This window comes from Prionailurus bengalensis, chromosome B2, assembly GCF_016509475.1.
Source record: "Prionailurus bengalensis isolate Pbe53 chromosome B2, Fcat_Pben_1.1_paternal_pri, whole genome shotgun sequence".
In the NCBI taxonomy this organism is placed as follows: Eukaryota; Metazoa; Chordata; class Mammalia; order Carnivora; family Felidae; genus Prionailurus; species Prionailurus bengalensis.
In genome coordinates, this window is record NC_057349.1 from 67,448,580 (window position 1) to 67,475,277 (window position 26,698).

Genomic DNA, 26,698 nt, shown 5'->3' on the forward strand with positions numbered 1-26,698 from the left:
ACGTTATTAACAAAACAGAGCAGTACCTATGAAAGCCAAATGACCGGAAGTGATACTAAGTGTTCAGCACCAGAGCAGTTAAGGAAGCCTTGATGAAAGAGATGGGACTTTTAACTGAATGTTCAAAAACAGAATTTGAACAAATGAAGAAAAGAGGGTAGGGAATTCCTGCTTGAGGAATAATGCCTAAAAGTGTCCCAGGAAAGGGAATGCATAAGAAGAATTCAAACATCCAGGACTCTGTTCTGGTCGCCTTTGATTCAAAAGACTTGGTTCACCATCTAGCACATATTAGACACTCAACTAGCGGTTGTTGAACTGAATATGACAAATAAGTGTGACAAAGCTGGTAACCAGCCATGCTTAAGGATCTAGGATCGAAAATATCTCGTGACTCATGGTAAACAGCTTTTTCATCAATAAATACATGATCCATACCCAAAATAAAGTCCTATCTCAGAGCTAAATAAACTAAGCTCAAAAGATTTCTATAAGGCAGCAAAATTCCTTTTTCTAGCTCATGAAAAGAACAATCCACAATTATATATCCTCAGTTTTATAACCAAATGCTTTGTTCATGAACAGATAACTTTGACTCTACAAAGTCTACTAACCTTTTTTCTTTATAGCTGCCAACTCTTGCTCAATTCTAAGGCAAATAGACTGTGTGAGTTCAAAAGATATTCTCTGAAAAGCATCAAAATCTTCCACTGTGAACACGTGGGTCTCAGCAGGAGGAGAGGCAATAGCTTCTAATTCTGAACGAACAGCATCCTTCACACCAACTGCAAAGATTTCCACATCGGAATTCCTTAGTTTTATAGCAGGATCTCTGAAAGCATCTGAAGATTTCCCATCAGTGATAAGAATCATGACCTTTGGTACGTTGCCTCTTGAACCCTTGCTAGGCACAAATATTTTCTCTCTGACATAAGTCATTGCTTTCCCAGTGTTTGTAGATCCTCCTCTGTAGGGGAAGGTGTTTATTGCTTCGATTATATCTTCAACTTTGTTGAATTTTTTCAAAGTGAACTCAGTATGAGGATCCCGGCTGTACTGGACAAGACTTATCTGTACCCTATTTGGTGAAATCTCGAAACTTTTTACAAGAACTTCCAGAAAGGCTCTAACTTTAACAAAGTTTGCAATCCCAATGCTGTAAGAACCATCAACCAAAAACACAATATCGGCTTTTATATCCACACCACGTGAGCATTCTGTAAGAAGAAAGAAAGTCCATTAAAGTTCAACAAATACAAATCAGTCATCAAAATATAGATATCTGGTTTTCTCAGTATGCACGCTTATTTAAAAGAAAACTATTGCAGGGTGCCTGGGTGGCTCAGTCGGTTGAGCATCCGACTTCCGCCCAGGTCATGATCTCATGGTTCATGAGTTCAAGCCCCATGTCAGGCTCTGTGCTGACAGCTCAGAGACTGGAGCCTGCTTCAAATTCTGTGCCTCCTTCTCCCTCTGCCCCAACCCACTTTCTTTCTGTCTTTGTCTCTCTCAAAAATAAATAAACATTAAAAAATTTTTTTTCATTTTTTAAAGAAAACTATTGTAAATATTTTGTTTAAAACTAAACCCGATGCAGGAAGACATACTGTCAAATGAACCATCACCTATTCCAAACTCAATGATATACCCATGAACTTACCCACTTGAACTTTCATGGGCTGAGTCTTCTCCATTATTGAAACGGGTTCACTGGATGTCAGTCCCTTCATGGCAGAAACACTGATCTGGTATTCTGTGTCTGCTGAAAGGTCACGAACACTGAGTGCAGTGGTCTGAGGCCCCACACTGAGTGCGTGCTGTCGGCTTCCGACGGTCATTGGTGTAAGGAGGACTTTATAGCCAGTCACTGGGCTAGGAGATGGACTCCAAGTTAGTTTAATGTATTTTGATGACACTTCCGTGGCAATCAAATTTGAAGGAGGTTCAATAACTAAAAAGTAACAAGTAGAACATTGATTAAAAACAGTGAAATGCAACCCATAGGTTTGAACATTTGAGCCTCCCAAGTCAAATTAATCATGAAGGCATCAAGAAGAGTTGCCCAATCCCAAGTCTTCACTTTCACCTGTACACATCCAAACCAAAAAAGACTCAGTGCCTGATTTTTAATCAGGGAACTGAGAAAATTAAGGGGAAAGAAAGTCATTGGAAGAAATCAATAAAAAGATGTCTGATGCCTAATTCTTCTCTGGGACCAAGGTTTCCATTCTAATTTTGGTATTTTACTCATCATCTTTATTCTTAGGTACCAAAGTGGGCACTCAATAAATATTTGCTCAACCAATGACTTGCTCAATTCTTTTTCTGTTTTCATGATATTATAAAGATTAAAATGTAATCTTTAAAAGATACTTTATAATATGCAAAGAAAGATAAAGGATTCACCAGTTCTTAAATGACAGTTCTTATAATCTTAGACAATTTTATTCCCACTTGTTTCAAGCTAAGAAAAAATGTTCAACTCTATTCATAATGCCACCAGGAGTGACACATTTTACAACATGTATATCGACAAAGAAATATCAATCATATAAAACATTTCTATCCTTATACAGTCATGTATGTAACAGACAACAAAGTACTTGAAGACATTTCACATCAAATTTTCACACTTTTACATTTGTCACAGTGTAATCAACTTCCCAGAATGTACAGTTCCAATTTTTATTTTAATCTCAGCCTGCAAGAAATGGATGATAAAACAGGCACCAGTTTACTCGTGGCCTCCTCAAAAAGGCAATCATATCTCCATATGTATACATATGTATAAAAATGATGTCTAAAAAGTGAGTAGTGGGGGGCATGGAGAAGCAACAGATGTGCCATCTGGATGTTTGGCCAAAACTTTTGAGTGATGCAGAGACAGAATAGGGAAAAGCAGTCACGGGCTAAGCCAGCAAGAGTGAGAGGCCCTGAAGAACAGTGTGAACACCTGGAATACAGCCCCGCGCATCATACAAGCAGAGTTCAAACAGTGGCAGGACAGAAATTTGGTCTACCCTCACACATGCAGTGTGGACAGTGTACGACAGGTAAGAAATAGAGTATTTAAGAGGTGCATGGGTGGCTCAGACAGTTAAGCATCAGACTTTGGCTCAGGTCAAAGTGTGTGAGTTCTAGCCCCACATGGAGCTCACTGCTGTCAGCCTGTCAGCGCAGAAGCCTCTTCAGATCCTCTGTTCTCCTCTCTCTGCCCCTCCCCGTCTTTTGCTCTCCCAAAAATAAATAACAGATATTTCAAAAAATAGAGTATTGAAAAGACTACATAAAGAGAGGCTAATCAGGGAAAAGTGGGGTAAGGGGATTGATTTTGCAATAGCACAGATCAAAAGAATCAGACATTAGGCAGTAAAACGAAGAAGATTTGGAGCCCATGAAGTAATGAGAAGGGGTTCTGAAATAGAATTGGGGCCAGTGAACATTGCCAAAACACTTGGGGTTTGGAGATTAAAGAGTTTACATGACTGAAGATATAGCTATTCTAAACTTATCTTTAATCACTTGTCAATTCTCAGGCTAAGAGGACAACAATCATGGAAATTATGACTTTCTAATGCCCAAAAGGATGTTTATGAAATGTCTTCTGAAATGTCTTTTCCTTCTCCCATGTATTTAGAAACAATAACTGATAAAAATGGGAAATTTTTCCAGATGTGGAAGGATTAAACTGACTGATCTTTGATATATTCTTAAAAGTTTTGAAAACATGCAGAGAATGATGATAGAAAACCCTTTTTTTCACCACTTAACATGAACATTTAACAGTGTTCTTATTAGTTGATGTTGCCAAATGCTAAGATACATGTCTTCCCAGCCTGCCAATGTTTAAATCAGAGTGTAAGACAATGAAAGCAAGTACCTGGATAGCATAATTATGGGCAGACGCTCAACATGCACAGAATGGTCTTAGACAAAAAGAGCAAGTCAAACTTGTTCAAATAAGATTTTTTAAGAACTTGATAATGATATAAATATTTTTATTTAATGCTCCACTGGGGGAGGAGGACCAATACAAATAATATCAAGAAGTTGAGTTACTGAAAAACCATACACATGGAGTATACAACTGGAGAATCACTAGAAGATATGTTTGAGTAAAAATGTCTACCTTTAGAATTCCTATAAAGCTACAAATGCCATCAAATAATGGAAAAGGCTAACACATGGGAAGAGTGAACAATTCACTCACCTTCCTCTCCACTAACCAATTCACCAAGCTGTTCATCAACACCTGAGCACACCTGAGAGATGATCTCATTCTGAATATCCACAATTGCATCAAAGTTGGCCACGTTGAAAACATGGTTTAATGAAGGCGTGGAGGCGATTTGTTTGAGTTCTTTTGCATCTGCAGCTTTAATGCCTTAAAAACAAAAGGACAAGGATATATTGAAGAGAAAAATGTGCTGAATTCGGGGAGTTCTTTGCTTTCTCAGTCCTTCACAAGTAAAGACATTTTTAAATCCTTATTTAGTCATAAACCAGAATTGGTTTGCTTCATAACGAATGTGCAACTGTTCAAATGACAAAGGCATTTTATAATTTCACATAAAGTGGCCAGCCAAAGAGGAAAATGAATGGTTAGTGAAACAGAGTGGGCTCTCATCCCAACCATGCCATCATTTGTCCCTGCCATCTGTAAAGATAATACTTTCTTCTTCCAGAGTCCTGAATGAGCTGGAACCCTCTGAATTCCACAAGTATTACATAATATAGGAAACACACACACAAAAAAAGAAACACTTAATGATAATACAAGGAGGATCTTTATTAGAATCAGTGGCCCAGCGTTCTTTGAAAAACAGAGGGCTGGCAAAAATATATATATGTATATATGAATACCACCTCACAATGCATAGGCTGAGGGAGTTCTAGGAGAGAAATACATAAGCAGAATTTTTACTGAAAGATAACCTGGCTTAACACTACACTATAAAATGCAGTGAACTCTTGTAATAGCATCCTTCCTTCAGGAATCAACCTTTCATCTTCCTAAGCAGGCAGTATTGAAGTAGTTCTAAAGTGAAAATAATCAGCCAAACGTGACCTACCCAAAGAGAAAACTTCAACCCCAATACTCCGAAGCTCTCTTGCTGGAATTTCCACTTCATCCTGGGACTTGCCATCCGTAATAATAATTGCCACTTTAGGAAAGCCAACTCTCGCTCCAGCAGATTCCGTGAAAGTATTTTTAATTAAGTAATCAATGGCATCCCCTGAAGCGAAAAAGAAACATATTTGTTCCCTTCTTACTACACAATTTTGCCAAGGTCAAAAACTATGTGGTTAACTTCAAACTTATTTAAGCTATGATAACTGTGTGATGCTTAATTTCTTTCCCGAACAGGTGTTCCACTTATTTTCAAACAATAATGAACTTTGTAAAACATACCTGTCATTGTGTTGCCACCTTTGTATGGAATTTTTTTAATTGCAGCAAGAAGCTCATCCCTTTGGTAGTATTGACTTAAGTTAAATTCAGTCCTGGTATCAGAGCTGTACTGAACAACTCCAACCCTTGTCTTCTCTTCTCCGATGTCAAAAGCGGACACAAGAGCAGCAATAAAGTCTAAAATGTACTTAAAATTATTTCTTCCCACACTCCATGAGCCATCCACGAGGAACACCAGATCAGTCCAGGCACTGACAGAGCATTCTGAAATGCATTGGATATATTTTTAATTGATGTATTAACTTGCTTCATAGTCAAAGACTACAAGCTAACATTGAAAAACTGTTGTCTCCTTAAATCATTTTGTTGATCAGAATGAATTCACATTGTTCTTCACCCACAACCGACATGCACAAAAGAATGAACTGTTTTAATTGCGTATACAGAAGCATTTTCAGTGCTTTCATTTAACACGCATTTATGAAACTACATGGCTCTAAATTACTATATAAGACATCGTGCAAGAAAAGATAAATAGAAAAATGACCTACTCTCCAAGAGCATGTGACGGAAGTATTTATCCTATCAACTTATCTATTTTTATAAATGATATCCTTCCTCTTTTCTCCAAGTAAAAATTACACAAAACATCTGGGAGACATACAAAACGAGTGTAAGCAGTGTCTTCATTCCTTGGTATTTAGCAATAAATACAAAACAACTGCTGTCCAATTCAAACAGATGCAGTTAAGTTGAAGAAAAGAGAAAAACTTTAAAAATTCTTCTGCATTTTATAATGTAATTGTCTGAAGTTTGCAGTGGGTTCATCTAGAGGGTTAGCAGAGTCTAACACAAGTCAAAACAAGCATAAATATGATGCAAGGTAGTCAAAATATCTTACTGTCCTAATTTTCAGTGCATCTAAATTGGAAGCCTAAAACCTACTTTTACAAAACAAAGAGTAGAAAAACACATTTCAATTCAGAAGTAAAAATTCACGTTACATCCTTGAATTACTGAAATGCAATGATTGGCTTTTATAACTAAACATCCTATCTTTCTTTTCTTTGTGGTCAGAAGGGAAACAAACTGATTCTTATGAAAATCTGTATTTTTAAGGCAACACTAAGTGAATTTTCTGAAGATGTTTTCGTCCTTGCAGTCAGTTGGTGGATAATAAAAGAAATATTTGGCTAGGAAGAGAAGGAAAGGGTCCTGGAAAATTTTGCAAGCTAAATACAAGTTGCATGCCTAAATAATTTTTGCACACCATTTAATGGGCCTACTTAAGTCTACTGAATAGTCAATATTTGGTATAATGCTTTGATTTAGAATAAATATTGATGGCTCGGAGAAAATATTAGCATTATAACTACATACTACAAACTTCACTTCGGATTATTTGGCATCAGAAGGAATGATCAACAATTATTTGTAGGGAAAAATTACAGATAAAGGGGACTTTGTATCCATAATCCTTTTATTGTCATCCTGGGTCATAAATCCAACTTTTATAAGGTGGTAAATTAGGAGTCCAAGAAACTCCTTAAAGGTCCATCCCAGTAAGTCAGACAAAGCAACAGAAGACAAAGGAAGCTAGGAACTGCAAAAGCAAGACTAAATAAAATTCCTTTTGTTTGATTACAAACGCACCAAGGATCACTGTGTACCTTATTTTGTTTGGGGTTGGGCTCCTAATTGTATATTATAAAGAAAATTGTAAACAACGTTTTTCATGCCTTTTTCTTCTCTAACTTGCCTCCTGCATTCTTTGTGGGGGTGGAATAATAATAGAGCTAGTAGTGAAAGAATGTATCAGAATGACCTGGGAAGTTGTTTCAAACTGCTTAAGACTCCATTCCAATTTCTCACCCCACTGATTCCCAGACACCACCTCCCCAACATCATCTCTGGAAAATGTGTAATTATTCTTTAGATATGTCAAGACCCACATGTTACCAAAGATGTTGTGCACAGACACTGGAAATAGCTACACTGCCATCAATTAAAGTCATCTAAATGCCCTAGAGATGAACATAACATATACATAGATTGAGAAGTATATTTTCATGGCAACTGAGTTTCTTCAAACACAGTGAAGGCATCTCTCTTGTGTTCCAGCCTTATATTTCTCCTATATCCCTATTTCAATCAGTTTCTCTTTGAGAAATGAGTTAAGTTCAGTGATGAGCTTTGTTTTTCACCTACTGCCAAAATCCTGCAAAAAAAAAAAAAAGTGGACACGCACCAGTTCAAAACACTCCCAGTAAAATGAATATTTAGTAACTAGAATGAAAAATTGACTGGAAACCCAGAATGTAAGGTAATATAACCATTTAGTCATATATTACTATTATGTTGTCTGTATTTGTTCTAGATAACACCAATAGAAATTAACACAGGAATAAAATCAAACTATGTATATAATTTGGAACATCTCCTTTATATTACAGTATGACTTCTATAAATCCAAGCAAAAACATTAAGGGAAATACTTACTTTGTATCTCTGGTTTTCCAGGTTTCTTCTCCCCTGGCTTTGTTGGGCCACCTGTTTGAACTGAATCAAAACCTGATTATTATAAAAAGAAATGAACCCTTACAAATAGTTCCTTTAAAAAATAAATATGTTGTTTTCTACCACTGTCTTTCAATGTTTATTTATTTATTTTTGAGAAAAAGAGATAGTGGAGGAGGGGCAGAGAGAGAGAGAGAGAAAAAAAATCCCAGCTGACTCCACACTGTCAGCACAGAGCCCAAGAGAGGGTTCAATCTCATCAACTGAGAGAGATCATGACCTGAGCAGAAATCAAGAGTGGGACACGCAGCCGACTGAGCCACCCAAGGCCCCTACACCGCTGTCTCTCAAATGTACGGTCCATGCCCAGCTGCTCAAAGAATACTGCCAAATAAGCAATGCCTTGCAAATAAACTATTTTTAGTGAGATTTTAGATGTACTTCAAAAAGACATTAACATTGTTGCCTGGCAAAGTTTAATGTTTTTAATAGTTTTCATTCATAACACTCCTGCTGCTTCCAGAGACCAGGGTTATAAACCAGGAATGGATTATTAACATCCACTAATGACTACGATCATAGAAAGAACTGCTAATACTGATACAAAGTAACTCTGCATAACAGATTAAATCTGAAAGTGGGAGAAGTCTTCTGCATAATAAAAAAGGATAGAAGTACTTTATATGTGTGCTTACTTGTTAATTGTCCTATAACTGGTACACTCTCTTCTACTTCATCATATGAAGTGATTGTCACCACATACTCTATTTCAGGTATAAGGTCTTTTAATAAAGTTTCAGTGGTACTAGCTGCAAGGGTAAATTCTTTACTAGGCCCATCTGGAAATATAGAAAGGAAAATATGAATGCAATAAAATATCTTTCACATATAACATGACACAATATAATATAATTCCCAGATACACTCAAAATCTAAAAAATTAAATATATATGCATTTTTTTTTCAGAACACCCACACATCATCTTCTGTCTTCTAAAACCAGAACTTTGAAATGTAATAAATGGGCTGGCATTGACCTTACTTATTATAATCATATTCAATATTTGTTTGAGGACTCAAGGATTCCTCTGGAATAAAGATATACCAGAATATCAAACCAAAACCCCCCATTGTTTTTTAGGGCTAATGGCAGATAACAAAATTATTTCATAAATGAGACAAAAAAATTAATTTTAATTTTAAATTATGTGTTGGAGGAGAATGAAGAAAGGCAAGTAGGGGATGAAAATCAACTCAAAGACGACATTATAGGTTAAAATTAAAGTGTAGTAGGAAGCAGTCTGTGTGGAAGCAATGCATTCTCCGGACTCAAATGGGTGCATACATTAATGGGTAACCATAGTCTTCTGAATTGACTTAACCAGGTATCAAACATTTCAAAATACAGTGTACTGGGTATATACTCGTATATAGATTATGTTCATTTTTTTTAATATTTATTTATTTTTGATACAGGAAGAGACAGCATGAACGGGGAAGGGTCAGAAAGAGAGGGAGACACAGAATCTGAAACAGGCTCCAGGCTCTGGGCTGTCAGCACAGAGCCTGATGCAGGGCTCGAACTCACGGACCGCGAGATCATGACCTGAGCCGAAGTCGGACGTTTAACCGACTGAGCCACCCAGGCGCCCCGATTATGTTCATTCTTAATTCAATCAGGAACGATCGTTCCTAGGCACTAAGTGCCTGGTAGGATTTTTTATTATATTAAATTTTCATCAAAAGATAAATAGTCAATAAAGGCAACAGGTATACTAGAACCCTTAGAAACATTCCTGGTTTTTGTGTGGAACGTGCAGAACCGAGCAGGGCCCCCACAGGACAAGCCAGCAGGGCTCTGTTGGGTTCGGTGGTCTCAGTGCCAGTTTGGGGAGTACAGGAGTCAGTAATTTCCAACATATGGAAACTGATAGCACTGTTTTTCAACGGACTTTTTGCCTTGGCATGAGTGAATTAGTTAACTGCAAGTATATTTGGGGAGAAAGATTCAAAATGGAAAAAGTAAATTCTTGACCCCTTAAGTTCTCACATCATATTTTTTTAAAAAATTCCAATTCCTTGATAAATTAGCATTTAAAATCACTAGTAGTTTCAGAAAACTTAAATTATAGCAACATCATTCATCTCTACTGTCGGCCAGACAAGACTTCTTCCCACCACCTGGCCAGTGCAAAAGGCAATGGTTATTTTTCCGTGCCATGTTAAAACTAAAAGTTAATCAATAGAGATTAGTTCTCCACAGTTGGGCAATTCATGAACACTAAAGATAACTCTTGACAACAACCCACACAAGATTTTTTGTTTGTTTTTTAGACTCTGTGTCTAGGATCTACGGAATCCACCTAGCCAAAGTAAATTCTTATCTTCCATCATGGTAGCTCAACATTATTCCAGAAGAATGTTTCCTGTGTACTGAAATGTGTAAGACACTGGGTAAGGCATAAGAACTCACTTCATCACTTGATAATTTAAATGTTAAAAATACTAATTCAAGAAAAATATCAAGAAATGAGAATTCTACTTTATAAAATCAAAGATTAGCAGCAATACTCTGGTCAGGTAAAAAAAAAAAGTAACTCTTTTAATAACAACAGCTTAGCACAGCAAACCATATAATAAAGCTCAACACTACAAAAATATAACAGTGGGTACTAAGCTGGAAATTTGGAGACCTGAGTCCACTAAATATCTGGTGACATTAGCTAAATCCTTAAGGTTCTCTAAATTTCAGCTTTCTTATAATGAAATGGAAGGAGGAGAGAAGACTGGATTATATCACCTTTAATGTCTCTATGTTAAAACCCCAACATTTCAAAACTTACCTGTTGTAGAGTCCACTGTTATTCTATAACCCACAATTGGATCAGCTGGTTTTGCCCATGACATATGAACAGTATTTTCATCTTTTATTTTAAAATTCAAGTCTGAAGGTGGGTCAACTGCAAAAGAGAGAGTTGATATCAATTACATTTTCCAATGTCACAAAATGGTCAACTTAATCAATAAAGAATTGTGTCGAGCAAAGCTTACTAAAATTGTCTTTGCATAAATTTGTTTCCAACAAATATAGAAGATATCTTGTTGGATAAGAATAAAATTAAAAGCTGACAAGATATGACAAAACATCAGAGAGTATACATATTACAGAAGACAGCACAAAACACTTTTGATTCTTGAGTTGCTAGGTCATCCAAGAATGGCCAGCAAAATCAAGCAAAATAGAAACATATCTGGATACAAGTACATACAAGTACAATGAAATCACATATAATAACCACATATGCAAACAATTCACATAACAATTAAAGGAATCTAATACATGCTGAGTGCATTTTGAATAAGCATGCCAAATCACAACCTGCTTGTAACCATAGAAGTTAATTTAGAACAGTGACATAGTACTTTTTTTCCATAATGTGGAAAAGAATCAATGACGTTTTTTGTTCATTCTCTGCATCATTGTCTTGTTATTAATTTTTGTTGATACATCTCAATCTGTGCAGAGATGAAATATGTATTTTAATGAAAGGGAGAGATCATGGGAAATTTAGCACTGTTATGTTGCACAAGGAAATATACATTTAAATGTATATTCATGTTCTCATAGACAAGTAATCAAAAGTAGTAATAGGGATGTTAATAATGTTTAAATGTATAAAAAGTAATATACAGACGTCTATAAAACTAATATTCTGCCTGTTTACACCACTACGCTGTATGTTTGCAAGGTGTAAACCAACACTGTTATTTTCCTTTGCAGCAGGTATACTCCATACTAGAAGTGGCATTTTAGGTTAAAATGCCAGTATGGTCCTTTACAAAACAATGGTTAATCATGAAAAGACAACATCAATGTATACTTATGGACATTTATTTATAGAACTTAAAGAAAACAGTGAAGAAGGATCAGCAATCTGAAGACATGACTGTGCATAAAAACTTGGAGAAGTCAATGACAGGAATAATTGAAAAGTACAGAAAGGAATAGTTTACATACAGAACTATATAGCTTCATGCATGTGTCAATGAAATGTTGACTTGCTTTTAGTTTCCCACAATAAACAAAAGCCTCCATGTACAATAGTCATTACACAAAGACGTTTCAGAAATATTTTATAATGATATTCTCTCTGCCATGTTCATGCCTCATCATGCAGCATTGTACTGACTCACTGTCAGTGCATGGTCAATGCATTATAAATTACTACTCTTGAGGGAGGTCAACAAAGTAAGATGACTTTCAGCCACACTCTTCTTAAAGTGTTTAAGTCTGAAAGTATTCCTTGTGAGTCAGAATTTTTGCATCTGTTTTGAAGGATTACAATCTCCTTTTAGGTTTTCATAGAGGTCAATTGAAATACAGTAGTAGCTTTGAGACATGAGTCACAGAATTTAACTGGGGTTAGGGATTTATGTAATATTAAAAGCACATTTTAATGGAAATAAAACAAAATAAGCAAACATTTGCTTTAATGAACTGCTGCTTCCAACTGTAGGTGATGGCTTTTTATTTTTATTGGATACTCTAGCAATGGAATAAATGTTATTTTCTTACTATCCATACACAGGCAGTGAGATTAGACTATTAATCTACATGCACGGTTTAATTATTCAACATTCTGCTGTCTGTAATCATACTGCAAGGTTTAGCTGTAGTCATCGCTTAGTATAACAAGCATGCAACAAATGTTAATACAACAAGAGGTATTAAGAATATCATTATAAAATATTGTTCCAGTAGCAATGGCTCAGGACAAATTTAATGCAAAGGCAGACGCAACTGGCCTGAGCATGCTTTTAAAAAAAAATCAGTACATGGAAAAACAGTACCACCAACCTTGCAGGGAAATTGACCTGAAGCAGCAGACATTAGGTTAAGACTGCTGAAGGGCAGCAGCGGCCCACCTTGTTGATTTCCAAATGACCAGGATTCCAGAAAAACTGAAAAATTGACTGTTGGGAAAAGTCTTTAACATTTCAGAGGTTTTTAAGGTGTTCATAGAAACTCAGATGTGGTACTTGGGAATCGAAAGAATGGCTGGCTAGCATGTGTACGACAGAGAGCCCACTCCACTCTTCTTCCTGCCACTTTTATCACACGTGAAACCTTTCAGCCTTGCCAGTCCATTTATATGTTTTTGTTTGTTTGTTTGTTTGTTTGTTTGTTTGTTTTGCAAAAAAAGATAATAAAGCAGATGTGAGTATGGACCCACGTCAACTTGAATCAATGCAAAATGTATTTTCATTAATTCTGAAAATCTTTCATTTTGCACAAAAATAATTCACAACTGTCATTGCATTGTCACAAGCAGTGTCTATGTTCCCTAAAACAATGGAATGTTCCAGATGCTGGAATATTTCAGATATGAGCTACCTACATAGGGATTACGATGACAAAGAGTCATAGTTGCAGACAATGAGAATCTGAACCAAGAGAAATAGAACTTAAATTATAAATAAATAATATAGCAATCAGATATATATTCAAAAAACCTGAACACTGATAATGAAAAGACTAAAATTTTAGGTATTCATGACTCTAGTAGTGTAATTTCCCATTTATGAATAATGTTTTCTGTTATCAATAAGCTGTGCTATGCAAACTGCATCCTGGTGATATTCTGGTTTCATGAATTGGCAGGGTTTAGGACTTTTTAGGAATGATAATAATAGCTAGCATTCTCTGAGGGTCTGCTATGCAATAGGTAGAGTACAAGTCACTTTATACGTTGTCTCTTTTTTCTCCTGATAACAATCCAGCATAACGTGCCCTGTTAGCCCTGTTTCACAGATAAGTCAGTGAAATTTAGAGAGGTGAACACAACTAAAAAGCAGCAAACCTTTAATCCCATAGTCTGACTCCAGAGCACACAACCCTCTACAATACTGGGTTGAATGTAAAGATTAGGAAATATTTGAGTGAACGACTAACTTTAGAAAGCAATATTTGTACACAGGTGCTTATTAACATATATACCTCTACATTTTTCAATCTATAAAAAGCATTATTTGATGCCTGCTCAATAATAAATTTGTGGTATTCAGATATTTCCAATTCAGATATAGATAGAATTTGACAAATTAATTTTACACACTTTGTTTAAAACTAAAGAATCTAGCTTAACATATAATTTAAAAAACTTTTCATTATGGCAACCAAAAGGAAGATATGTCCAAGAGTTTACCAACTCTACAGAGATTAATGGATGGATGGAAAGATGGACAGGTAGGAGGAGAGAGTCTAGTAAGTTTTGCTAACACATAAAATATGTTAAAGATAAAGCAGAATTCGACAACATACTACTAAAATACCATCTTGACGAACTAGTAAGATTTTTAGTCTGGTCTTTGTGATAACAACACTGAAAAGGATACTGCCCTAATGGCAAAAACCTTTAGAAGTATGCCAAGAGTGGTTTTACTCTATGCAATTGGCATTAATTTATATCTTCCATCCAAGGCTAGTATAAGTTTAATGATCTTTGCCATGATATATTCATTTTATTTGTGTTTATAAGATACCAAAAATAAACAGTTGAAAAGTTAGTATTTCAAACAAGTGATGGATTATTCCTTACACATTACAGAATGTGTTCCTTCCTTTAACTGGGTTGACCAGTTTTTAAGCAAGAGAGAACAGTGTAGGCAAACCGGCACTAAACCAGGAGAAAATCTGTGTCTCATCTATACCTTATCTCGAAGTAACCACATTAGTTGACTGAGCTACTCAGCCTATCTTCCTCATTTGGAAAATGAGAGAATTAGAATAGATGATTAGAAAGTTCCTCTGTAGTCCAAAGTGTCTGTTTTATGACACAGGATTATCAGATAAACATAGACGTACAATTTTATATATATATATATATATATATATATATATATATATATACATATATATATATGTATATATATGTGTGTGTGTGTGTGTGTGTGTATATATATATATATATATATATATATATATATATATATATATCAATTAGCCTCTTAACCTAGACACAAGACAGTTAAAGCTTATGGCCTGAACTCACTGCTGAATTGATAATATCCAGGTACTCCTCATAAATTATAAATATAAATCAAACTTACTAAAATTAAAACCCTGTTTTTCACAAGATGTGTTCATCTTGAATTCTAGATTAATGAGAAAGGTGTCTAATTCTTATTAACCTTTAAATGTGAAATGTTAAATTTTCTAAATGGCAATTAATATACCGTATGATACATGAACCAAAAATGATTCGTACATTATAGGTCATACAGAACACTGGCCACTATTAAAAAAAAAGAAGAAGATGCAAAAAGCATGTGCCAAACTTTTTAATTAATATGAAAAAGAGCACTGTTTTCAACGTATAAAAAATTAAGTAAGTAGAAATTGGTTGAACAATAGTATGACTACGACAGTTCAAGTATGAGTTGTAAAAGGGAAAGAAAAGCAATTATGGGCATTTCATAACTAAGATCAAAATGACAAAGCAGGAAATGGGGAGGTCAGTTGAAATTTTGAAACGTGCCCCAATATTTCCAAGAAATTCTCTTTCCAGCCATCATTCCCAGAAGGGTCTTGGCCACAAATTCTGTTAGCTCTTCACAGGCTCGATGGGACCACTTAGTTGGTAGTTAGCACCAAGCTGTGCTGTCCAACACAGGAGCCGTATGCGTCCAGCCACATGTGGCTATCAAGCACTTGAAACATGCCCAGTTCAAAATGAAATGCGCTGCAAGTGTAAAATGCACAGCCAATTTCAAAGACTTAGCACAAAACTGTAAAATATCTCACTAATAATCTTTAAATTGATTACATGTTAAAGTGATAATTGTGTGGATATATTAAGTTAGATATACTATAAGAAGTAGTTTCTCATGTTTCTTTTTCCTATTTTAGTGTGACAACCAGAAGCTTTAAGTTACACATGTGGCTTGCATATGTGGCTTATAATATATTTCTATCTGACAGTACCAAATTAGAGAATAAGGCACAAAAAATGAATCCCATTAAAATATAATTACTAAATGCTGACCTAAGGAGTTGGGAGACAAGAAAGACACAGCTTAAGAAAGCAAAAGAAAGAGCTGCACCACATTGAAAAGATAAAATGTGAGAAATATGGAAATCATCAGTAATGTAGATAGTAAAATGTTCTCCCTTTTGTTGTTGAGTACAGTTGACACACAATGTTAAAACGTTCTTTTTAACTGCACTTTGCTAACCAGCCATTATCCAATTGAGAATTGATTTTTTCCACTTACATCATTTCCAACTTAAGTCTTTTCCTAAAAATTCTCAAATCTTTCTGATTTTCAAATAACTATTTTCTTAATGAGCAATAAATAGGCCACTTGAGTGAATTATCTAAAAATATCTTTAGTAGGGCTTCCAGAAGTTCCTCAAAAAAAATTCCTTCCTAACAACGACATAGAAAGGAACATTGAAGGCAACCTCATCCGCATATTACTTCACAGAAGCCACTCTGAAAAGCCTCTACATTGACACAGCATCAGTTAGATAAGAAGAACAGCAAGTTTCTGTCACTTTTCTAAGCAGGCCATCCATTTTGGAGCCTCTTTGTTTTCCTTAATCTTAATTTTTTTATACCTCCAGTCCTGAAGTCGAAAACCAAACACAGTAGAAAGTTATTGAAAATATCAGTGTTGTCAAGAAACAGCTCTACTTTCCCACAACCTCTAAAAAAGCACAACCCACTCTCAAACCCCCACAGCTGCCCCGTGCATGTCTTTTCTCCCTTAACCCCATCAGGGGGCATTTTTTATTGAAAAAAAAAAAAGATGTCTGTTATGGTATTACCCGATTTATCTTGCAGAGCAATAACTCTAGTTTGTCAGGTCTTGAATCATACTTGAGGGAACACAGAAGCTCTCATTGGGTTAATATAGAGAAATAAGTTTTTCAATAAATACTGAGAAATTAGGGCATCAAGGGCACACAACAAAAAAGAATAAACTGAGGTTGAAATAAGCAAAGGTCCTTCATTTTCCACAAAGCAGGGCCACACGGAGCTGTTGTGACAGACCTTGGGGCCACGACACCCATCTCCCAGCCCCTGACAGACTCTGCTCAGGTCTGATGCTAGAGGGAAGAAGGGAGGGACCAAAGCTGGGCTCCTCTGGCTCCCACTTGCTTTCTGGGTTGGAAACCTTGGCACAGATCCAAGCTAACTGCGCAGGGCTGGGCCTGAGCCACGTTCCTCCCGAAAACCAAACAGGGACAGCAGTCACCCTGGGCCACGCCAACACATCCTGGGTCCGGATCTCGGCTTGCCACCCATCCCCTAGGCGGTGTGTGGCTCCCACCTCACTTTGCCTGCACCGTCAGCCTAACGACTGCGCTCCCCACAAAACACACAGAGACGCAGAGCCGACACTGTTGGAGTCTTTTATTTCATGCTGTCACCGAGGTCGCAGCCTGGAGCCAGGTGGTAAACAGCCACGCGAGTAAGCGTGCCCGCGCTCCGGGGCTCCTGGGTACCACCAGGAGTCATCCTGTTCGTAGAGCTGGGTGCAGCTGTCGCCCCCTCCCGGACGGCCGGTCCTCTCGGAAGGCAGCACTGTAGGTGGCAGTGTGGACAGCACACCGCAGGGACAAGCGCAAGGAGACCACACAGCACTGTACGGAATGGATTAAACAGAATACGAAAGAGCTGGACCTGAGAGCCAGAAAATGGACAGACCTCAGGAGAAGGGGGCGTTTCTCTTAGAGGAGAGAAACCCCCGGAGAAAACACGAAGTACAGAAAAAAAACAGACCAAGCAATAGTGGCAAGATTGATTTGGTTTTTTTCCTTTCTAGAATTCTGCATTGTCACTGACAGAAGGGGGAGGAAGAGCAGTTTACCTTCTGCCTCAATGGAAGACAGCAGCAGGGCCGCGCCCAGGGCGGCAAGCGCTGGGGGAAGCCTGGTCCGCATGCTCGGCCTCCGAGCTCACAGCCGCATGAAGGGATCTGCGGGAGGAAGCAGTGACCGTATCAGAACCGGGTCCGGGCAGGCCCGGAACCAGGTTAGAACTGGAGCCTGGACCTGGGCCAGGACCCGACCAGATCTGCCTTAATAACCGCAGGGCCCAGCCTCGAATATAATGGGCCTATTGTGGAGCAGTGTAAGTCAAGTTCATCTACTGCAGTTTAATCATGGCACTGAGAGGGATTTCAAGTTTAAAGAGGGTCCTGTTTTCCTGGAGGTTGGTCCTGCTTAGCATCCCCGGGTGACGGCCTTACCAGGCCCCACATGACTTCATCCTGCCTTGGTGATGGCTAATTCAGAGGTCATTTTATCCCTGACTCAACTAAATGTCTCTTCCAGCTGGGGATTTTATTTGGCCTGCAGCTTTTTCCTAGCTGCTGAACTCTTTAGGTAACTGTACTTTAGTGGTCTCAAGGTAATTTGGAAAAGTATAATAAACCTCTTTTACTCTCTTTTTTCCTTCATTTTGTTCTGCCTACCAATATGCAGCTCTTTGAGGTCTGAAATGGATTATACAGAAATATGTAAGGCCCAACTGAAACCTGACCCTACTGCTAGCTGTGTTCTCTTCACATCTGATAAATCCTTTACCCAAAATGAGGAGATAACAATTCTAAGATATATAATTTTAAAAAACAGGCAATAGAAGAGACAAAACACTCTCATCTGTCTTCCCAAGAGATTTTTAATAAAAATTCCCAATAATAATTAATATTTTCATTTAACTGTCCACTTAATCCAGAAGATTACGAGAATATATCCTCCACAGGAAAATACATTCTATTCTGATTTTTCCTGATTCTGTAACTAGGTTATTAATTTCTTAAACACAAAGAGTCTTATTCATCTTTCGTGATTCCCAGCACATAGTAGGTGCTTAACTATGTTGGCAGAAGGGAATCTTCTAAAATATTCTAAGGTCCAATCCACAGACAAAAGCTACTAGCAATGAGCTGAATTGGGAAGTTGCCAGAGGCAAGACATAAAAAGAGAGTTGACTGGGAAGTACATAAGTTATTGTAAGGCAACAGGCAAGGCTGCTTGAGAAACAAAGTCCTGCTTGGGAATCCAAAAATGAGCCAAAGGTCAAGCCCTCTTTGAGAAAAGAAACTGACAAGCTCCAACCATGCCCTTCCAAATTATTGGCACAATGTATTAGGGCATCTTTCCTCGGCCTGAGTGTAAATTGCGTTTTAAATGTCTGATGAGCAGGCGTGCCAAATTGCCCAGAGCTCCTTTTTATGAGGCCAAGATTAAAATGTTGGCGCTGCTCAGAAGATTCAAGGACTCCAGCAATTTCTTTCTCCCTAATTAACAGCTGTTTGACATTTCTAACCCTCTTCAACCATCAGTGAAAAGCTGGAGGTGAGGCTAGCCCATTGTTCCCATCAGCTGGCCTTAACTTTGCTACAATAATTTCCAATTCAGTTGGCAGTCGTGCTCGCGAAGAGTTAAAGGCTGACTGACAATCCAACCATCAAAAAGCTGCGTTCAGACTTTTTTTTTTTTAATTCCTGAACTCTTCACACACACACACACACACACACAAACCTGAGAAGTGGAAGCGCTTTTGTCTGGGTCGAGAGCGCCACCTATTGGCTGCCTGACTCAGCGGCAAGAATGAATCACGTCGCGTCGGGATATCGGAACGTACAGTCAGTTCTACCAGCCCGCCAGGCATTCCGTCCATATGTTTAAAAAAAAGTTTTCTCTCCTTTTAGCCAAAACATTTACGTGAACGCTAAGGTCGGTGCTTCATTGAGCGTTCTCAGACATAAATGTCTGAAAGCGGCCGCCCCTACGTGTCCGCAAGGATTCCCTCACTTCACCCTCATGAATGAAAATGAGTCAGTTGCGGAGGAGCGGGTGCGGGGAGAGGGGAGGGGGAGGGGGTAGGTCTTAAGAAACTGGTCTCCTTCCACCCACTGCCCCCCTCCCACCCTCCTGGAAAAGACCAATTCTTTAACTCCTGAGTGCAGTTAAAAAAGAAAATTACACCTCCCCTCACCCACGGGGTTCCTCCAGATCCGTGCGCGTCACCTACCTCCTCTTTGACCCACTGCGACCTTGACATTAGTTAGCCAAGGGCGAGTTTAGCGCTCCTTTCCTTTCTTGCTCCATCCTTCCCCAGTACTCCTGCATACTTTAGGTTACGTAGTCCACGCTGCGGCGGGAGGGGGACAGAAAGGGGGTCCTGGAACGCCCCGAAAGGGTCACCCGAAGGTGCCCAAGGACCCTCGATTTGGGGTACCTCTTTTGCTCCCTGTCTTCGCGTCTGCGCTCCATAAATGAACCCGGCGCCCCACGCTCTCTGATCTTTATACACTATCTAGGATTTGCGATGGAAACTACTTCGAAGGTTCCACGGACCCCTCGACCAAGGCACTCGGGAAGAGGTCGGGAAGGGCGAGCTTTCTCGAGAAGTTGAGGAAGTCGGCCAAGGCTGCGTCTCCTAGAGCCGGATTAACCCACCATCATCGCAGATGCTTTGAAAAGCCGAGGAGCCAAAACACTCGACGAGGAATCTGTCTCAAGATGCCACACACGCCCGCGCAGCTTCGACGAGCTGCAGAGCACTCAGCCGGCCCGCCAAAGAATTCCGCGCCGTGCGTCACTAAAATACCTTCCCAGCGCCGCGGCCGCACCACCGCACCCCGGGAAAGCTCCGACCAAGGGGCAGCGAGCGGCCGGTGGCCCCAGAACCTGGGCCGCCCTTCCTGGAAGTCGACAGCATCTCTAGATGAAATCCCTCTACGAGCAGAAACGCGGAACAGGGTGCTTCACGCACACACGGCCGCCCTGCATCAACTCGTAGGAGAAGCTACAACTCTTTGTCCCGCAAAGAGAAAATGAATCACAGAACCCCAGGACACCCGGCAAATCCCAGGCACTGCTCCACTCTGACCAGTCCAAACGGGTCTCGCGCGCGGTCCCTAGGGACTTAGGGCAGCGCAAGGAACGGGCTAGAAACAAGGTTCCCTAGTTATCTTTGTGAGGGACGGGGTAAGGGGAAAGGGCTAGAAGCCGGACTAACCTGGGGCGGTGGTGTCCGAGGTAGCGGCGGCGACAGCGGCTTCCCGGCGTCGTAGAAGGCTGCGCTCGGCGTGACCCTCCGCACGCCCAGGCAATTGGCGCCGCGCTCCAGGAGCACCTGGCGGCTGCCGGGAGGCGGGCAGCGGCCAGGCCACCAAGGTTGTGAAGTGTTGGAGTGTCCCGGCGGGAGCCGCAGGCGCCGCCGGACGGGCGGAGACTGCCCGGGACCGCAGCTGCCCGCGCGCGGACGCGTCTGCGACGGCTCGCCTTGGTCGAGTGGGAAGAGGCTCCGCGCCGCGGGCTACTTAATAGAGGGCTGTTCCCGGCTCTCAGTTTACTCGGTTACGAAACGCCTGAGAAGGTGGACGGCTGCCACGGGGTGATGTATGCTCCTCCGGCGGTGAAGGAGGTCTACTTTTGGGAACGTGTGCATACTTCCAGCATTCCTTCGGCGTGAGGTGGCGATCCCCGTAGTAGCAATGCCCCGCCGGGAAGGGGGGGGGGGGGGAATGCAGGGAGGGGAGGGAAGAGGGAGGAAGCGGGGAGGGGGACAGCCGCAGCCGGGTTCCCTGCCAAGGGAAGCCGCGCACTCTTCTGCTTGGGGCGGGCTGGGGAGCTCGGGTTTCCCTATCCTTGCGATTTTCTTTAATGAATTTATTTTCCTAAATTAAGAACAATGGGAGGGAGGGAAGCGACTCTTAGTTTCAGAACTGCAAGAATGTGTGACCGACCCCACCCCACCCTAGTCCCATCCCCCATCATCACCACCTACACTTCCTCCCCCTCCGTCCTGGGTGCACTTAAAACCGATTTACAGGGTTTCCATTAACTAACTGTCTGTGCACGCGGCGCGCCTTCTGTCTTTTTCAATCTCTGAGCGGCCGATTGGAAACCCGTACAGCCGCCCTCGCGGGGCTCAGCGACGGGATGGCTTTCCCAGTCCTGTCTTACTTCGCTAATGCTTCGGGACGGAACTAAGAGGCTTAATTTGAGCCAAGAGAGAGGGCAAGGGACGCAATGAAACCTTGGGGTCCTCAGCACAAGAAGCCGCTAGGGAACAAGTTGCAATCACGTTGGAAATTTGGCATCCGGACCACAGCATAACCTGGCCCCCAGCGGAGGCTTTGGACCAGAAACTCTGCCTTCCAACCCCGCGGGGTCGAGACGAATGAAAGTAAATTTCCCCCAACTACCAAAGAGATGGACGCCAAATGAGAGCTGACATTTTGCCAGCATCTTCCCCTTTTTACCGCCCCCTCCCCCCAATCGGCTCCACCCCCTTGGCCTAGAGCAGGAAACCTGGCACTCAGGGTTGCCAAATTGTACTAGATGCACGGGAGGAAGCGCGGGGCTCTAACACTGTAGCATCAGAAAAACGCTCCAGGAGAGGTTCAGATTACACACGTCTGTGCCCTGGTCACAAGCTCTGCACTTTTGGCCTTTTGAAGCCCAGAGGTTAACCCTGCAAGGGTGAGCACCCCGGATGGGGGAGGGGGCCCGGAGGGGAACGCCGGAGCTATGCCCCTGGAATTGACCGCCAGCAATAGTAAAAGGGGAGGTCTTGTCGCCAATGTAAACCTCTCTTCCCTATTTGACTGACGTTTGCAAATCTGGCCTTCCCTCCAACAGGCGTGATATCCTCTGAACTTGCCTTTAGAATGACAAGAACTTGCAGAGCGCCCCCCTCCATTCCGCCCCACTCACAGCTGCCTCCAGCTAAAGCCAGAGGAAGCCAGAGAGAAGGTTGGAGGGAAAGAATGGAGAAAAATGGGAATCTCCACCTCTGCACATTCTCTGAGTACACACGGCCCACTCGAAAACCCGCTGGGCAGCTGTCACAAAGAGCCCACACACGCGCACAGTGCCCAGGCGTTTTCCCCCTTCAAACTCTCACAACCCGGGTGTCCTGCACAAACCCCTAGGGCAGAAGCGCGTCCTGGACGTGAATGACCCGACGTGCACTAGGCGGAACGGGGTCATCAGCTGAGTACCAGTGAGCTCTTATACCCAGCCTGTGGAGAGCGGTCCTTCGCTCGCTGGCCAGCCCTCTACCCGCACCCTCACTCAAATTCCTTCTTACAGACGCAAGTGGGCTGGTGGCAGACACAAGGACAGAGCCAAGAGGCAGATAAGTCCCGGCAGCCGCAGGCCGGTCATCCAGTCGCGCTGCGCTGCTCGCAGCGGACACCCTGGCCCGCACAGGGACTTAGAACCGCCAGGGACGCCCCTTGGGAAACCGACACCCACTGTCTAGAAAAGGAAAGCTGCCGCCTCGCTGGCCAGCCAAGGCTGGCTGGGGTTTGCATTTCGCTCAGGTGTGTGTGTGTGTGTGTGTGTGTGTGTGTGTGTAGGCGCGCTTTTCTTCCTTTATGTACTTTTTGTTGTTTTTAATTTGTGATGGCAAAGTTGTACACCGGGGAGCAGTGTAACTCTGGTTTTACTGATTTTATTTTTTTTTAACTGTTATTTAAATGTTAGTTAAATACAGTGCAATATTGGTTTCAAGAGTAGAATTCAGTGATTCATCATTTACATACAACACCCAGGGCTCATCCCAGCAAGGGTCCTCCTTAATACCCATCACCCATCTAGCCCATCCCTCACCCACCTCCCTCCATCAGCCCTCAGTTTGTTCTCTATTATTAAGAGTCTCTTATGGTTTGTTTCTCTCTCTTAAAAGAGTTCTTCCCAGTTGATTTGGCTCAAAGCTGCAAATGCAGAGTTGAACAGTCAGTCACCTGCTGGGGAGCCAAGGGCTGCCTTTTCCAGAGGCGGGAGCACGCCCCCCCCCCCGCAAAAGCACTCACATTGCACTGCTCTCCAACCCAAAGTGACATCCTGGGGACCCCTGTGGCCATCCTCTCTTGCTTAAGGCATTCTCATTAACAGACTTAGATTTAATGCATTTGAAAATAGTTACTGCAAAGGTCTGTCAGCAACAAACCACTGGCCGCAAACACCCTTGGTCCCTCAGAAAAAAGAATCTCTACGAAATACTTCCAAAATAGGTTGAGAGGAAAAAGAAGGAAGGAACACTGGTTCGGGGAGTACACAGACATACATCCAGAAGCTAATCCAAAAACACCCATTTTCATGAGACAGGAGTGCAACTCAAGGTTATGCAAAGAGGCACCTCGGGAGGGACTTCCAGCAAGACACCTGCACGGTTTGGCCTCTGGGGGCCCTTCTGCAAGCTACACTCCCAGTATGGTAAGGGGACAAATCGGTAAAAAAAAAAACCAAAAACGTGTAAACCCTCTTCCAATCTGCCCCCTTTTGCAGAGTGTCCAGTTCTTGATGCCCCTTGGAATCCATTAATGTTTGCAACGAATTGACATTTATCGAGTGAGGCAGAGATGGTTCAATTTATTCACTTTAGATGCTTTGTGTGTCTTTCATTCCTCAGGTTATACCCTGGGCTCACCCTTCCTCACTCTATCATCTGCTCGCCCACCTCTTCTCCCTTCGACTCCTGGGCTCCCGGAGGTTCCAGAGCTTCAGATTCCTTGTCCGACAGCGCGATCTAGCGGTGAGCACGAGCACTGCCGTCGGATGTCAAAGTTCCAGAATGGAGAGCCAGAAGTTGAGTTGCAGGTGAGTTTTTGAAAAATGTGTCATTCATCCATCTGATTCCCAGGAATGTCTGAGAGGCGACAACATGAGAGAACAAGTGAGGAAGTGACATAAACTCTCTTTGTGTCCATTAACCGCCTATAGAAATTCTTGCCCCAAGGCTGCTGCAAGGTTCTGGTCAGGGATAAACTTAAAATGTGTGAATTTCAGGAAGGAGTTCAGATTACAGGGTCGTCCCTAATTTATAAACAGACAAAAGCAGACTCCTCATTGAGTTGCTTGGTGTTAACCTAACCAGCACTCCTGCTACGGGTGAAGGTGTTTCCACTGCAAGTTCTTGCTGTTGTACCTCTAGGGGAAGGAAAGAGAAACCCAGGCTGAATGTGCACAGTTGGTCCAGTTCTTGGGGTTGTGTGTGGGCTATACCCAGAGTGAACTTCAAGGGTCTTGGTAGAAGAAGCCCTTTGAGATAAGAGTGTGGAGAGAGGGGTAGTATTCTGCCTACACTGATTCTCAGAGGCAGAGAGGCATTGTATCTGAACAGTCAAGAAGTCACATCAAAAACAGTGTGTCTGAATCCTCTCCTTTAGAACCCTGTGCAGAAGTCAAAATACAGTTGATGAGCACCTTCCATGTGTCTGCACAGTGACAAGCTCAGAGCAGTGGATACAAAGACAATTCAGATGAGGCCTTGCCCTCAAAACTCTGTCAAGGAACACCCAGGGCACCTGAAGGGATTTCACTGGCCCACTTACATCTCTTAAGAGATTATGGCTTCAAAATGTTTTAAAATTAAAAATGAGAAGCAGTAAGCAACTACCCTCTCTGTACTAGCAAAGCTAAAGAATCCAGGGACCAAAGACATCCCTACAGGAAGGGAGAAGGGATGTATTGTGTTCCTGCCTTCTTGACTTCTTCATAAAGAACTATTCCAGAGAGGTCGCCAGGCTTGTGCGCACCTCATCCAGACCTCTCACTTGCCCTGAAACCATCTCTCCCTTTCAGCGTGTGAGCAGCTGTGGAGCAGAAAACAGTAATTGGCATCACATTTATCCTCCCACCCAAGGTGGCAAGTTCAACTTCTTGTGACCTCAAAAAATGTGGTTGCCTGGAAGGCTATGAAGCTTAAAACAAAAAATTTGCATCCAAATACAACATCTTCCTAGGATGAACCATTCAGATTTGATAAAAGTCAAATGCTGATGGGAGTCGATTATTCAGTTAGCTCTGACCTCCTTGAGCAACTATGAAAGATAAAAGGAAACACATTCACTTAAGAGTTAAGAAAGCAGCCCTTTGTGACTTCATTTCTATAAGATTCAACACTGTTTCAGTCATCCTTACCGCCTCGGGACTCAGAATCTATTTATTTGGTAACTGTCAAAGTAGCAGCAGGTCCAGAATTCCTAATCAGAACACCGCTCTGTGTGTGGACAGTTGGTAAGTGTATACTGACATAAATTTGCAGGTTGCTGGAAAATGTGAAAAATCATTAGGAACTCATTTTTCAGGATTTGGTCATGGCCTTCAAACTGATTACGTAGTACACTGAAATGCAGTAGTGATGAAATCATAGTCAGAAGAGGTTTTATTGGTCCCAGTTGGAGCTCCTGTGTAGGATAAGTGTAACCAGACCAAGGTTTCATTTGATAAAGCATTTTTATAAACACTTACTACTTCATTCAGCTACATTTAAGAAGCACAGATACCCAGGTATTCAAGGCAGACGGAATTCCAGACTTTGAAATGTTCCTAAATCCAATATGGAGTGGAATGCGCCCTCTGGTGGAAAAGAGGGAAAGGATGGCCATTATGTGAGTAGACTCCTTTAATCGTTTTGATCTGGATCATTCATTCAGCAAACATTCATGATGTTCACTAGAAACTGTGAGGAATTTTTTTAAAAAAGCAAATCAAAAGAGGTCCTGTCCATAGAAAGCATAAATGTAGTAACAAAGACCAAAGTCAAAAGACTCAAGAGAAGTCTGGAGACAGTGTATAATTGGAAACTGACAGACCAGTATAAAAAATAATTGGGGGGGTGGGGAAATCATGATATACAGAAACAAGACAAAAGACATTTCAGGAAGCAATCAATTCAACCCACGATTCAGAACATTCTGCATAAAAAAAGCAATTTCTCCACAAACCGGTTTCTC

At 41.0% G+C, this 26,698-nt stretch overlaps 1 protein-coding gene across 9 annotated transcripts in view; it reads right to left on the minus strand.

The window, feature by feature from the left end:
- COL12A1 (collagen type XII alpha 1 chain) overlaps positions 1–21,080 on the minus strand; it is a 116,751-nt gene extending 95,671 nt beyond the window's left edge. For 4 of the 9 annotated variants that reach the window (XM_043591832.1, XM_043591835.1, XM_043591830.1 and 1 more), the window contains exons 1-10: positions 20,968–21,080; positions 17,807–17,914; positions 10,774–10,890; positions 8,626–8,769; positions 7,913–7,972; positions 5,414–5,677; positions 5,073–5,237; positions 4,211–4,384; positions 1,661–1,951; positions 615–1,217 (exon numbers count right to left, since the gene is read on the minus strand). In XM_043591832.1, coding sequence (XP_043447767.1) covers positions 615–1,217; positions 1,661–1,951; positions 4,211–4,384; positions 5,073–5,237; positions 5,414–5,677; positions 7,913–7,972; positions 8,626–8,769; positions 10,774–10,890; positions 17,807–17,879 — 1,891 coding nt within the window. In that variant the 5' untranslated portion in view covers positions 17,880–17,914; positions 20,968–21,080. Of the gene's footprint in view, positions 1–614; positions 1,218–1,660; positions 1,952–4,210; positions 4,385–5,072; positions 5,238–5,413; positions 5,678–7,912; positions 7,973–8,625; positions 8,770–10,773; positions 10,891–17,806; positions 17,915–19,977; positions 20,098–20,967 lie in introns of all 9 variants that reach the window. The other 5 variants (XM_043591831.1, XM_043591834.1, XM_043591837.1 and 2 more) reach the window with 3 other exon arrangements.
- Positions 21,081–26,698: the final 5,618 nt, after the last annotated feature.